Here is a 13,831-nt window from a genome sequence, read left to right as displayed (position 1 = left end):
CAAAGAACCAAAATCACCAGGAAGGTAATGAAATACACCTGAACATTTCCCCTGCTTTGGTAGCATTTAATACATTCATTTACACCACTGGGAGAACACGTCTAGCTCAAAGCAATTTTCTCAAGGTGAGAGGCCAAAGAAACAACAAAATTGCCAGCAACAGAAGCCTCAATTCCCCCCAAAAGGAACAGGTTGTATAGAAAGCAATGAATATCAATTCCATGGCAATGTTTACCACCTAGGAGGAAACACTCTCCAGCATAGAGACTCAAACCTCCAGAAGTTCACAGGAAAGAAGGCAAGCCTGAACATAAATCAGGAAAACTGATCTGTTCAACAGCTACACCTGTTTCACATACCTCATTTCTCTTTAGCACTACTATAACAGGAAGCTTTGCAAAAATGAAGATGGTCTCAGCTCTGTTGCTGCTGAGCATGCTGCTGGGTACCCACGCTGTGCCTTCCCCTCATCTCTCCTGTTACAAGAGGGCCCTAAGAGACCACAACTGTCACAGCATCCCCGAAGGTGTGGCTGATCTGCGACAAATTGATCAAAGTCTGCAAGATCACTTTTGGGAAGGGAAGGGCTGCAAAATCATCTGTTACTGCAACTTTAGTGAATTACTCTGTTGTCCAAAGTAAGACTATTTTCCTTTTCATGCTTATACAAAATAAGTTCTGTATAACCATTCATTGTATTTCCATTACTTTGCAGCTACCACCTGAGAAATGAGCTACCATTTTAAAGAAATGCACCAGGAGGTTTGAAATTATATCAAGATATAGCCAGTTTTAAAATTTTTGTTTTTCAGTGGCTCACCTAGGATTTGCTTAGCATACTTGAAACCTGCATGTCCTATTATAGGAAAATTTAATATTCAGATCACTCAACTTTTAACTCTTCTGCCAATAACTGATCTACAACAAATGTTAGAACAATGATAATTCCTTATCAACAGCACTTTGCAATGAAGATGTTTTCAGGACCATCAACACAGTCTTTAGATTTCTGATACACAAGAAGCAGCTATGTTGCTATTCTAAGGCATACACAGATATACCAGTTGAATAAACAATTCTGTGAAGACAACCGCTTTAGGTAGGAAAATAAGTGGTGTGGGCAGAAGGGAGGGGAAAGAGAAATAAGTCCACAAATGCCTGCAAGGGAGGGAAGACTTAGCCCAGGAACCACTGACACTTGCCTGGCTTGCTGACACTGTGCTGACGGAGCAGAACAGAGAAATTTTGATGGAATGTGGGTTTTGTTGTTTTAGAAAAAGAATGTACATTTCAACAAATTTAATGTTAACAAACACCACCAGCCTGTGATTTATTGGCTTGAAATAATTAAATACATGAAGAGGTATCATCTCGTTCACCTTTTCAGCCAAATATTTTCTTCAGGAAATTTAGATCAAATCATCAACGCTTCAAAAGTAAAAGAAGTCATTTTTGCTTACCTATATAATGCCAGCAAGTGATAGTGGCCATGAAACATTAATACCCCTCTTACCACCCAAGCTTCTCAACTCCCCTAAAATATAATAAAAGGTAACTTTTCAGTACTCAAAGGATTAATAGGTCAGGACACTGGATTTGAACCAAGCAGGAATGAATTCTAAAGATAAAAATTCTTTTTGACTACTCTTCTGGCAAACCACATTTAAACTGAAAACAAGGTTTAAATACATTTTTCCTATTTCATTTCCCCCCCCAAGCTACATATGGTGACCTCACCTTGAGGCACACTTTGACCACCGGCTTCAGTCTCTGAGCTTTAAACAGTCATTGAAAACCTCTTATTTTGATAAGATATACAAGAAGCCTACCTTCATCCATCTCAAGGCACAGTGGACCTACTTGTAGGTCTGCTCTCAAGACAAATTGCATTAAACAGTATGTGTGCACATGCCTGAGTTCTTTATTTTTTGTAATATCACATATTTGGTAAGTTAACCTTCTCAAAGCAAAAATACCAGAGGTAAGGTCCTGGCACACTAGTCAGTCAATGAAAGTTTGCTACCACTTCCAAAGCAAAGGGATATACAGCATCTTCATACAGACCAGGAGTTGCATTTGCACTACTGAAAGAACATCCTGCAAACATAATAATCCCATATACACCCCACCAAAAAAAACAAAACACTCCCCCTACCCCCCAAAAAATCCCCAATTGGAAACGCTTTCCTTGTTAAAGCTCCAATAAAGCAATAACCTAATTATTTAAATATCTGGTAATGTCTTTCAGAGATATTTTCTTCGGACCAAAGATATCTTTTGTGATCCCCTGCAACAGTCAGTGACTGACATCAAGCCTATCAGTGAAGACAACAGGCACATCAGTCTACAATTCCCCAACAGTGCTTTAAAAGAAAAAAAGAAAAAGAAAAGAAAAAAAAAGAAACAACAATAACAAACCCCTTCTTTCTAACCACAATAGAGTGCCTCTTCTTACATTGTATGAAAATTTCTTTTCTATATCTTTTTGGAATCTTAAAGATGTAAGCAGTAAAGTTTTCCTTTCAAACTTGGTAGCTGCCTTAATTTCCATAATACTTTGAAACTTGGTACAAGGCTCATCATTGTCCTAATATGCTTCTCCCAGCAAAAAGCCTATCTCTTTTTAAAGAAGGACAACATTGCCAACTAGTTTTGATATAGGAACTTCAAGCTTTATATTTAATGTGGTTAAGAATGTGACTCCTTGTAGCAATCTTCTGTAATGCAGCTTCCTATTGCTTTATTGTTGTCACACAGTTAATGTTGTTTTAAGCTGAAGCGACTCAATACCTGGCACTTCTATAGATAGGTTGCCATGTTCTATTTAAGCATCTTTAAGGAAGAAAAAAAAAAAAAAAAGGAAAAAAAGAAAAAAACAAACTTACACCACTTGTATTTTGAAAATTCCACTGGAAAAATTGTCAAAGCTCACATTAATAGCAACTAAAGCATACTCAGGTTATAATTATGTCTAACCGGTCACCTGTGTAACAATGAAATGTATAAAACCTTAGTTAAAATGTTTAAACTTAACATTGCACTTCTATCAGAAGAGCTGCTAGAGCACATACATGCAGAAAGGCATCTGAAGAGGATAGGACTGATGCAAAGTCTGTTAAGGCAACATAAAAAACCCTCACTTAAGCAGCTTTTGGATCAAGTTTTGTTTGAAATACAGTACCTCAGAATTAAATTAAAATGCTGGCTTTGTGCTTAGGGTAGCCTTGTAGTGAGGTAGCTAGCAATGAGAAGACAAGGAGGTAACTAAAAATATTAAAAAAATCATGTTAATGTTTAAGAATTATTATGGTCTAGCCTGTAGATGTACAGTTACCTCTCAACATTTGCTAATACTGATTACAATACAAGGAAAATAGCCAATAGTTTATGTACACAAGTTTAATAAAAGCCACTTGAACAAGCCAGACTTAGAGGTAGCAAGCTACCTTATTGCCTAATATACAGAAACTCTTTAGCTATCAAGTCAGTCACATGGAAAACATGTAATATTGATGCAACTATTTTTAGTCTTTCTTCCTCAAAGCAAAGTACCATGCCTCTAATAATCTTATAACCTTACCCCATGAAAACTGCTACCACCAATTTACCAGAGTTTTACTTCACAAAGAGCATGAAATATCACAACGACTGTGCTCTTCATCTTTTGGCAAATGAAGGTTGGATAATGGCTTTTGTTTTGATTATACATAACTAATAATAAATGTTTCAAGTAAATCTGTGTGTACTATCATTACCAAGTAATTTTTTGGCTACTGTCTGTTAGACAAACAGGTTGTGTCTCTGGGCTTTAAGCCTGGTTTGTGTAATTATTCCCGAGTCATTCAGGCTTCCTACCAAATAATCAGCTGGCAGGCTGGGGGGTGGAAATCTGGCAACCAACAGTCAAAATATCCAAAGTCAGAGCTCTAAGAAAACATATGGTATCCGCTCTTGTGGAAAGTCCCCTCTAAGCTTCTAGCAGTAATATGGGCATATAGCTTTTGTTGGTCCTGCCATCTAGTTTCTACATGACTCACACTGTGTATGCCTCTGTCATTCATGGCTTTCCAGAGTGGCAGTAGCAAAAATTTTAAGGCAGAGGCACAACTGGGTAGTAAAGCTAGCAGGCAGTTTTCAAGTACTTCCCTTCTATCACTACTGACTAGGGGAAATCTATAATCCACAGGAGAAAAGTTTTGCCAGTTTTCACATGCAGGATAGGGTCACTGAGGCTGCTATTTTAAGACTTATTTCTTGTAGAAGCTTTTGCTTTTGTTTCTTTTCCCCCCCCAAGAAAGCTTCTACAGGTCCTGCCAAGCCCACATGAGAGCACTCATCCCTGTCATGCATTCTGCGCTAGAGAAAAAAACCTTTATCTTTTGGACATCCTATTCACTGCCAGGTTCCCTGGCTGTTTCTCTAACTAGTACTTTCCTATATATTCTTTGCACAAATTCAGTTTGTCATCTTCAGACTACTTTACAGTCACTACAGTGAAACGGATACTGAAACATTTCCTTATCAACGGAATATCAATTTTAGCTACCACTAGCTAGGTATCATTAACTAGCCTGAACTTAGGCCAACAGCACAGAACTTTAATGTGGAAATATATGAGACACTGCAAGTGAAAGAAATTAGGCCACTGATAGCTACTGGGAAAGCAGCCAGCTTGAGTTTAGGGTTTATCATCATTCAGTCCTGAGCAAGTATGCAATGGGTCAAAAAAAGCAAAATAGGACATCATCTCAGTTTTAGTGATCTCAAAGTAGTTTTCAAAAAGTTACAACATTAACATCTAACAGATTAGATTATAAAAATACTGCTTTCCTAGTTTTCCCAGATTAAGAAAAGACTTCTTAAACATCTTCAGATAAGACTAGGAGTTGTAACATACACTAACTGAACAAGCTGAAGCTGTGTCCTTTTCTGCTTTGAGATGAGAAGTCTTTTCTCCCTGTCAACCTATGCGCACAGCTTAAAACAAAGCGGGGAAAAAGAACAATCCAAGAATCAGATTTCATACACCACACATTTAGACAGAAAAACAGTTATCAGTGAAAATAGAAGAAATCAGATATGATACCCTTTTCAGCACTGCAGACTTCACTAAGATACTCAACTAGAAGCAAGAGTATTTAACTCCTTAAAAAAAAAAAAAGTAACATACAGTAACATCTTCAACAGGACTGAGTTAATACATGCAATGAACAAAAAATACTACAGGAAACCATATCAAACAAGCATCAGCTCCATCTTTCATTCTCCATTAAGTTCTTAGCAACAGCCAATGTAGATAAATGGAAGAAAGTCAGCAGTTACAGTATTTCTTCCCAAGTGGAAGGATCTCTCCGTGCAGTATACTACTTTTAACCCGTATTTATATCTTTGAAATTCAAGAGCTGCAATTTTTTCTTTTTAAATATAGGAGCACAAAGGCCTCAATGCTTGGAAGCACAGATCCCAACAAGATGAACAAACAAATCGGAGAAGCTCCCATCAATTCTTGCTTCCAAAGAGGAAAAAGAAAACATTATTCAGCCATTTCTGCTCAGCTAACAAGTGGAACTGCCACTTACAGCCTTTTACCTTGGGGAGGAGGGAATCTATTGTTAATTCTGCTACAGCTTCTTTTTTCTTTTTAAAACAGTATTGCATCATGAGACTAAGTACATTCATAAATGTATCCTTGGCACACTTTAATTGAAAAATATTTTAACATCATTACATAAGTAGTCAAAGCTTAACTATTAGTTACAAGTAACTCACTAAATAAGTTACAGACACACCCAGTTGAGCAACAATATCAGTGATATTTATTTAAAATACTTTTGCTGAGGAAATTATTTCAGGAGAGGTGGTTTTCAAATAAATCATCAAGATTATGAAAAATAAAAGAGACAAGTTCTCTGGGAGAAAAAGTTACAAAGAAAGCTTTTGCATATCAACAAAAGCTCTCAGTCTTGATTTGGAGCCCGAGTCTCAGTCCCAACCTTTTCTGTCTAATGAACCCCACTATCCATCTTTAGATCTGGTTTGTTCTTGTCATTCTTCACCGAGTAGATGAAATATGTTAAGGTGTCCTTTTCATTCACTGGAATTGTCCTAAAATGGCAGCCAATTATCTATAAAGGAAGAAAGCAAGGAAATGAAATAACCACTTTTATATGAGGAAACTGAAGATTCGAATTTAAATCAACTACATTAAAGGAAGTTTAAAAGGTTCATCAGGCAGTTAAAAAAAAAAACACAAACACAAACATATGGTATCTCCTTCCAATAATTTTTAATTGTCATACAAAAGCTAGGACAGGAACCTTTTTATTGACCCTATGAGCCAAATATACCCAATTGTACCATAATTTCCCAACTAAACAACTCTGGAAATTCTCAGAGAAGTTTAGCTTTCAAAGCAAAGGTAGGAGTGTCATTACATATGTGTAGGCAAAGCTCAAATATAAAACAAGTAACCACTAGAGAATATGAACAGAACTACAGTATAGAAATGAGAGGCTACTGCTCATTACTCAGTTTGAGGGATCTGTGTGCATGTTTAGTAACCAGTTATGACTCTATGCAAGAATCTTCAAGAATGATTATCAAACATTTAGCCTTTCAAACAAGAGCTGTCAATAATAATAAAAAAAAAATCCATGTGATGTATCAACTAAAATCTGACAGTCTCTAAACAGTTCTTGAGTCACTTTTGTGATTCTGGAAGTTTCAGAACGGTCAACTTTAAGAAAGCAGAATTCTTTGGTAGATTAATATTAGCAGAAGGAAGTAAGGAAATGAGACTACTCATTTAACTCCCATAGAGTATAAACGTTTAGCAAAATTAGGAAGTTAGAAGGCCTTCTAAACCCAAAAATCAAAAAAATTCACATCTATCTAAAAACAGTTTGAGAGAGCCCTTCTCTCAGTCAGTGCACTGACTCAGTGTACCAACAGGTAGAGGAGTGTCTGCTTTGCATAAGGACAGGTTACAAGGGACCACATGCACTGTGTAACTAAGAAAGCTCTGCTGCTATAGCTCACAAAAACCCATGGGTTAGTCAAAGCACATGACAGAAAACGATTTGCCTCTTAACCTATTTACATCAAGAAGCATAAACCAGTGCATGCATTGTATGAGATGTACCTGAAGCAGACCCTTGGGAATGTCCATTTTTACAAAACAAGCCTCTTGTGCTCTTTCAGATCACAGTTCTGTTAAATTAAGAACTGGTCACACTTCAACTCACAGAAGACTGATTTTAAATTCTTACTTGTTGCAGCAAAAGCACTGGCAGTACACTGCTGTTTTACAGCTCAGCCTTGAGGTCGCTCACACATTTAAGAACCTTGGCTTTAATCCACACTGATTAGTGGAGAGACCAACAAAATGTCTGCACAGAAGTCACAGAAGTACAATTGAGTGTATCGCTACCCAAAACTGAAAACAGGGAAATCTAGCTATAATTTTAAGGGAGAACCACCACTTCTTCCATGTATTTATATCAGTATTCTGTAAAATGCACCTGCACAGTGTGGAAGGATCCCTTAAAAACTGCACTCACACACAGTAAAGAAAGTGCTTCATTACTTTTAAAAATATTGATATGAAAAAAAATCCTCATTTCATGAAGTTCCATTTTCTGATGACTGCATTCAGTTTTATCAGTTAAATACAAGTGTAATAGAGAAATCTGTTTCAGATTTTTCCATACTTTCTATACAGAAAGATCTATGTTTGTATTAACTAGCTGTTAAAGTCAAGTCTCTGTCCTACTAGAATTTCACTGCTACCTCACGGTTTCTAATTATTTTCAGTAGAACACCTAGGGTGAAAACATGACTGATGTGCAGACACATCCACATTTTTATGATATTCAGAGACATGCAACAACTCATCATACTGTTTCAACTCCACACTTTTTGTTTTTAAGCAGTACACACTCCTTTTGGAAGTTAAGAGTCCCTCCTCTGGAAAGAACTTTTACTTTTGATTTATTTGGCTGAGGAGTGGTGACCAATGAAGGAAGCTAGATAAGCAGTTCCCTTCTGTTCTCATAAAATCCAGATTACATATGCTCTTCATGCAAGGATCACACTATACGGAAAACCACATGCCATAGCAAGCTGCATTTTCTGTTATGGAACAAACACTCATACGTACTTCAACAAGCTGTGCTTTGTTAAGTCCTGGTCTGGTCTGTAGCTTGAAGTGTCTTTTGTACCTTCGAAGTGTGTTTACTTGTAACTGATATAAATCAACCTAGAAAACATGGGGGAAGAGAAAGAAAGTCATCTAATTTAACTCATCAGAATTCATTTGTTAATAGCTTGCCTCTCAAGAACATATGGGAATCTTACAAAGTAGATGCACAAATGTAAACTGTCAGCTCAATAGATTTCATTTTGAGAAAACAACCTCCACCCCACACCTCCAAGAAGCAAGCAAAACACCCCAGTTCAGTTTAAGACTATTTTACCCAGCATGGCCTTTCTTCCCTTTTACAGCGACAATATTTGGAACTCATTACTGTACTTTAATCAGTTCTGGGTTTTTGTTTGTTCCCCAGTTTGAATATGATCAAACGAAGCCCCATAACAACTCTCATACTGTATCTATGAAGAGGTGGTTCACAGGAAACCCTTATACTGTATTGTGATTTCAGCCATCATATTTTACAGAAGTTGCATAAAAATACAGCATAGCTGCACCATAAGACAGCATGCATTAGAACCAAGAAAAAGTCTAGAGTACGAAGTTTTTTTGGCTTGAGGTGTGAGAAGAAAACAGCTGCTCTTGGTCTCCAAACATATTGCTGCTACATAAGCACAACGTAGGAGTTATGTGCATAGGCATAGTTGCCCAGAATTATTTTTCAGCGTGAGTTGACAGTTCAGAGAATTGCACAAGCTTCTCTTAAGGATATAAATACACAACCTTAACCCAGTACTCCCTCAGTTTTGAATCCCATAAACTCTGACCAACAGTCACTTCTCCCAGCAGCACCTTACCCTCCCACCTTCCTTGACAATGTCAACAGAGAGCTTAATCAAAAGACCAAGTAGGAAAAAAAAGCTAAGAAAATAGGCTGGATGAGAAATTCTGCTAGATCACTTGCAATTACAGTAGTATTCTCCAAAATCACAGCATTAAAGATTGATTATGGAATTCACTTCCACTCTGAATTCATTTAGTAACCTCAGCTATAGATTAAGAACAGTGCTACTGTGTACTTGGTAAACCGGCCAGAGTTGGTGCGTACCACCTTATGCAATAGAGAATGGGTATCCTTTGGTATTCCAAATTTTACACTGCAGAAATTCCACTTCCCAAGGGAACCCATGGCCTAGAGAATCACACATAGGAGTAGCAGCAGCTCTCTGCAAAGTCCCAGAAGCTAGCAGTACTGCGGAAGCTTTCCTGTCCGTAGACATCATTTCTAACAGCTAGCGATGATCAAGATTTAGGAGAAGATTAGAGGGCCCTAAAGGTCCTCAAACTTTTTTTTTTTTCTCCTTAGTAAAGTGAATAGTTAACCAAAATACAGAAGGTCAAGAGACTACAGGCATCACAGGGCCACAAAGATGACTAGGGGATTGGAGCATCTCCATACAAGGAGAGGCTGAGAGGCCTAGAACTGCTTATCCTGGACAAGAGAAGGCTCAGGGAGGAACTTATTAATGTGTATAAATATCTGATAGAAGGGTGTAAAGAGGCAAGATTCTTCCCAGCAGTGCCCCAGGGACAGGACAAGAGGCAATGGGCACAAACTGAAACACAGGAAGTCCTGTCTAAACATAAGAAAACACTTTTTACTGTAAGGGTGGTGAACACTGAAACAAGTTACCAGAGAGGCTGTGCAGTCTCCTGGAGATATCCCTGGAGATATTTAAAACCCAACTGGAGAGGGCCCTGAGTAACCTGCTCTACTTGACCCTGCTTGAGCAGGGGGCTTTGATCAGATGATCTCCAGAGGTCCCTTCGAACTCCAGATATTCTGTGATTCTGTGATGTACAGCACACAGTAATCAATGGGAAGGACATATTACTATTACCCAAACAGCCAGCTGAAACTCCTCAGATGCACTTCCCAGTCAGTTTTCTTGCTTGCTGCAGTACCACTAAAAAGCTTGCTTTTTCTGTTCCAGAAATATTCATCAGTTGTGACATATTTTAGAATTCTTGTATTGGAAAGCAAAACAGGCTTGCTGAAGAGTGGCAGTTCCCACTGTGCCAGGCAGCTACCTTAAGTCACGTGGCACATTAGGTTTAGACAGAACTTTCATAGAAGTGATCCAACACATTTAACAGACAAAAACACAGGCTAGCATCAAATCATTCCCAATCCCCTAAGATCCTCTCAGTCAGAGTCTTCAAACTGGAGCTGTGCGCCTTCAGGCAGAGATTCTTGCACAAAGTTTTATCAGTTATGTTGCTCTTATCTGCAGATTTTGGCTATGAGGATGCCATTAAAATAACACTCAATGAGCAATATCTGAAACATCTTGAAAAACCCCTCTTAGAGGAATCAGGTAGGAATCAGCCTCTGCTCAAAATTATCACACCGAAGAGCACCTGCTAAGCCAGGAGGTAGCAGAAAATCCCGTATGCACATAGGAAAAGGGCTTTAGGTCATGGCATGGTTCTAAAAAAGCTGGTGCTTTCTCTTTCACTACACTATAAAAAAAGGTTCAAAAGCTGTAGTTCACTTTCATAATATGTGATAATGTTTCAGAGGTCTCCAGTGGAGAACACGAACAGGTAAAGGGCCATCCTCCTCCACTCCTTTCCTGTCTGACACCAAGTGTCTCTTCCCTGAACACAGGATAAATACCAAAGAGCTACCCTCACTAAACTTTAAGTTAGACTAGAGCAACAGAGTAACTGCAAGAACTATTCTGCAACATGTTTTCACACACAGAAAGAAATGATTGGAAGGACAGGAGCAGTGAAGCATTTATATCCCAAGTCCTATGTGTAATTCCCTTAAAATTGTCAAATTCTGCAAAAGACAGATTTTGCTACTATGTGGCAAAGCATCACTTCTACTAGAACTTTGAAAAGGAAGCATCAAGAAGGAGAATTTGAAAGTGACAGTTTTTTGAGAAAACTAGCAAACACTTAAACATAAGCTAAGAGTCTTGTTCATTCTAGTCTGCAGAATTAATACAGAAAATACTCCATAAAACTCAGTCAGCTCTTGTTATACTAAGAACTTAGTGAGTCAGAAGTCCTCCCTTTTCCCCATCCCCCCAAATAAGGAAAGCTGTAACAGTGGAAAAGCAGCATTAGCACAGACTTGGTAGTTGTTAAGAACAAGCTTAACATAACAATGAGCAAACAACTATTTAGCTACCTCTGGAGTGTCGATGTCTTGCACTGGTGAGTCACCATCATCATCACTGCCTTTTCTCTTTCTTCTATTTCTCACACTCTGAATTAAGTTTTTGTGGAAGTCACAAATATAAAGATGTCTTGCCTAAAAGAGTAACACTGCGTCTTTCAATCAAATCCACACGAGTATGTGCTCAGCTTAAGATATAAACGCACGTACAGACACAAGTCTTCAGCAATCACAGTCACATTAACCGGGTTCAGGAAGCTTTTCTACTGGATTCCCCTAAATAAGGGATCTGTTATGCTACAGACTACTGCCACCCGCTTGGCCCAGAGAGCGGGGAAGTGCCGCAGCAGACTGATTCAGTAGCAGCAGACTGCAGAGGCACATGGATCTCTACAGCCACTCCTCAGAACTCAGGCATCAGGCAGCAAAAGTGATTCCTGTTGTTCTTTTGAGCGCCCCAAACCGGGAGGGTTTCAGCCCTCCTTTCCCATGTGTGCTCCTTTGTTTCACTTCCACCACCTATACAAGGTCAGGCAGCACACAGGCTCCCCCCCCCCCCCCAAAAAAAGTTTCCTTTCGCAAGGACCCGTTCATTTTGAAAGCGGAATTCTCATCTACGCACAAACCCCGGTTTTTCAGAGCCGCGAGCGCTGACTTTAACCGGCATTAAGGCCCCGAGCGGCGCTACGCCTGCGCGGGCGCGGGCTCGCCGGTGGTAAAACGCGGGGCAGCACGGTTTGAGCCGTTTCTGCACGGGCGGCGCGGGGAAGCACCGCGGCGGCGCCAGGTCCGCGCTGCCCCGCGGCCGCCGAGCGGAGGCGCAGCGGCACCGGGGACGCGCAACGCGACAGCACGAGGCAGAGCGGTCGCGGCGCCCGGGGAGCGAGCGCCGAGCGCTGCGGCCGCCGCGAGGGCGGGGGCGGCCGCGCCCCCCCCCCCCCGGGAGCCCCGCGGGGAACAGCCGCGGCCCCGGCGCGGCGCGGGCACTTCAGCGCTGCACTGGCGCAGCGGCAGCCAAACTCCGGCGTGCACAGGAGGGGGGAGGGACAACACCGCCAGCCCGCTCCAGAAGAGAAAGAAAAAAGAACAAGAAGAACGCAGCCCCTGAGGCGACGGGCGAGCCGCGGCGGCGGGAGGCGGGCTGGGCAGCCCGGGGCAGGGCAGGCTCCCGCTCCCGGCGCGGCCCCCGACTTACGCTCTTGTCCAGCTCGATCTTCACCTTCTTCTGCGAGATGCTCTTCTGGATGCGCTTGCTGAAGCTGGCGTTGCCGGCGGCCCGGCCGCACCGCTCCCCCTCCTCGCGCAGGCAGCACAGCTGCCCGGCCCCGGGGCCGCCCGCCGCCGCCGCGCCCGCCCCGGCGCCCGCCGGGCCCGGACCGGGACCCGGACCCGGACCCGCGCCCGCGGCCAACCCCGGCGGCGGCGGCGGCACCTCCACGGCGGCGCCCGCGTTGGCCACGACGGCGGCGACCAGGGCGGCGGGGTCTGCCCCGCGCTGCGCCACCTCCTCGGCGGCGAACCCGTTCATGCCCGGCGCCAACTCCTCGGCCCGCGGCGGGCGCCCCGGCCCGCACCAAACTTCCCGCGCCGGACGCGCCGCCGCCCTCGGCCGCGGCACCGGGGCGCGACCCCCTCCCCCGGGCGGCGAGCCCGCGCGCTGCGGGCACGCACCTCCCGCCGCGGGCGCCGGCCGCAGCTCCCCGCGCCGCCGAGCCCCCGCGGCTACCGCGGCCCCGGCGCCCAGCGGGCCGCCCCGCTTCCTCCTTCCCCCTCTGTCATGTGGAGACTTTTCAGCTGTTTCCTATGCAACAACAGCAACCTGCCCGCGGCCCCGCCCCCGCCCACTGCGCGTGCGCGCTCCCGCGCCGCGGGGTGCGGCGGGAACTGTAGTCTCACGCGCCGCCTCCCCCTCCTCGGCCGGCGGCGCGGGAAAACTACAACTCCCGAGATGCCCCGCGGCGGGGGGAGCCCGAGTGCCATTTTGCGGCGCTGAGGACGCGGGAGAGGGGGGCGGGGGCGGTTGTGGCTCTCCGCGCTGGCGGCGAGGCCGGCCCGCCCGCCCCTGCGCTCCCTTCCCCCGCCGCCAGGCGGGCGGCAGCGGCGCAGCGCCGCTTTTAAAAGGCCCTTGATCCCTCCCTACCTTCCTCCCGCCCGCCGCCGGGGCCGCGTGCAGCCGTTGAGATTTGAAATGCGCCCGTGCGGAGGAGCCCTCCCCCGCGCCGCCGCGCGGCCCGGCAGCGCCTCCCGCCCGGTGCCGGCGGGGCGCAGCGGCGGGCGCTGGGCGTGCGGGGAGCGCGGGCTCGGCCGCGGCGGCGGAGGGCGGTGTTTCCTCTGAGAGGCGAAGCTCGCTACTTCCACTGGCATGGCCAAGCGCGTAAACATGCTTCAGCCAAAAAAGGTTAAGACACCGGTGCTTCCTCTTTTCTACCATCCTTGCTCCTGCAGCGCCTTTGACTTCTTCATTATCTTCAGCAGTGTCTCCCCTGTCTTTT

The 13,831-nt window shown here is 43.6% G+C and overlaps 2 protein-coding genes across 3 annotated transcripts; one reads left to right on the top strand and one right to left on the bottom strand.

Moving 5' to 3' along the window:
• The first annotated feature begins 398 nt into the window (after window positions 1-398).
• SCRG1 (stimulator of chondrogenesis 1) lies at window positions 399-2,793 on the top strand. Its single transcript, XM_013942101.2, has 2 exons — window positions 399-638; window positions 2,249-2,793. Exons 1-2 carry the CDS (start codon window positions 403-405, stop codon window positions 2,301-2,303), a joined length of 291 nt encoding a protein of 96 aa, XP_013797555.1. The 5' UTR covers window positions 399-402; the 3' UTR covers window positions 2,304-2,793.
• Window positions 2,794-5,793: 3,000 nt separating this feature from the next.
• On the bottom strand, window positions 5,794-12,983 carry SAP30 (Sin3A associated protein 30). 2 transcript variants are annotated; one of them, XM_067297907.1, is made up of 4 exons: window positions 12,535-12,980; window positions 11,352-11,474; window positions 8,159-8,257; window positions 5,794-6,125 (listed from the first exon to the last, which is right to left on the bottom strand). In XM_067297907.1, the coding sequence occupies exons 1-4, from the start codon at window positions 12,865-12,867 to the stop codon at window positions 6,003-6,005; spliced, it is 678 nt and encodes a 225-aa protein (XP_067154008.1). In that variant the 5' UTR covers window positions 12,868-12,980; the 3' UTR covers window positions 5,794-6,002. The 2 variants fall into 2 exon arrangements, with proteins under 2 accessions (XP_067154008.1, XP_067154009.1); XM_067297908.1 differs by lacking the exon at window positions 11,352-11,474 and having other exon boundaries at window positions 12,535-12,983.
• Between the last annotated feature and the right edge of the window lie 848 nt (window positions 12,984-13,831).

Source organism: Apteryx mantelli, chromosome 5 (genome assembly GCF_036417845.1).
Source record: "Apteryx mantelli isolate bAptMan1 chromosome 5, bAptMan1.hap1, whole genome shotgun sequence".
Classification (NCBI taxonomy): Eukaryota; Metazoa; Chordata; class Aves; order Apterygiformes; family Apterygidae; genus Apteryx; species Apteryx mantelli.
Note: the sequence above shows the minus strand (reverse complement) of the source record. Positions and strands in the feature narration are given on the sequence as shown.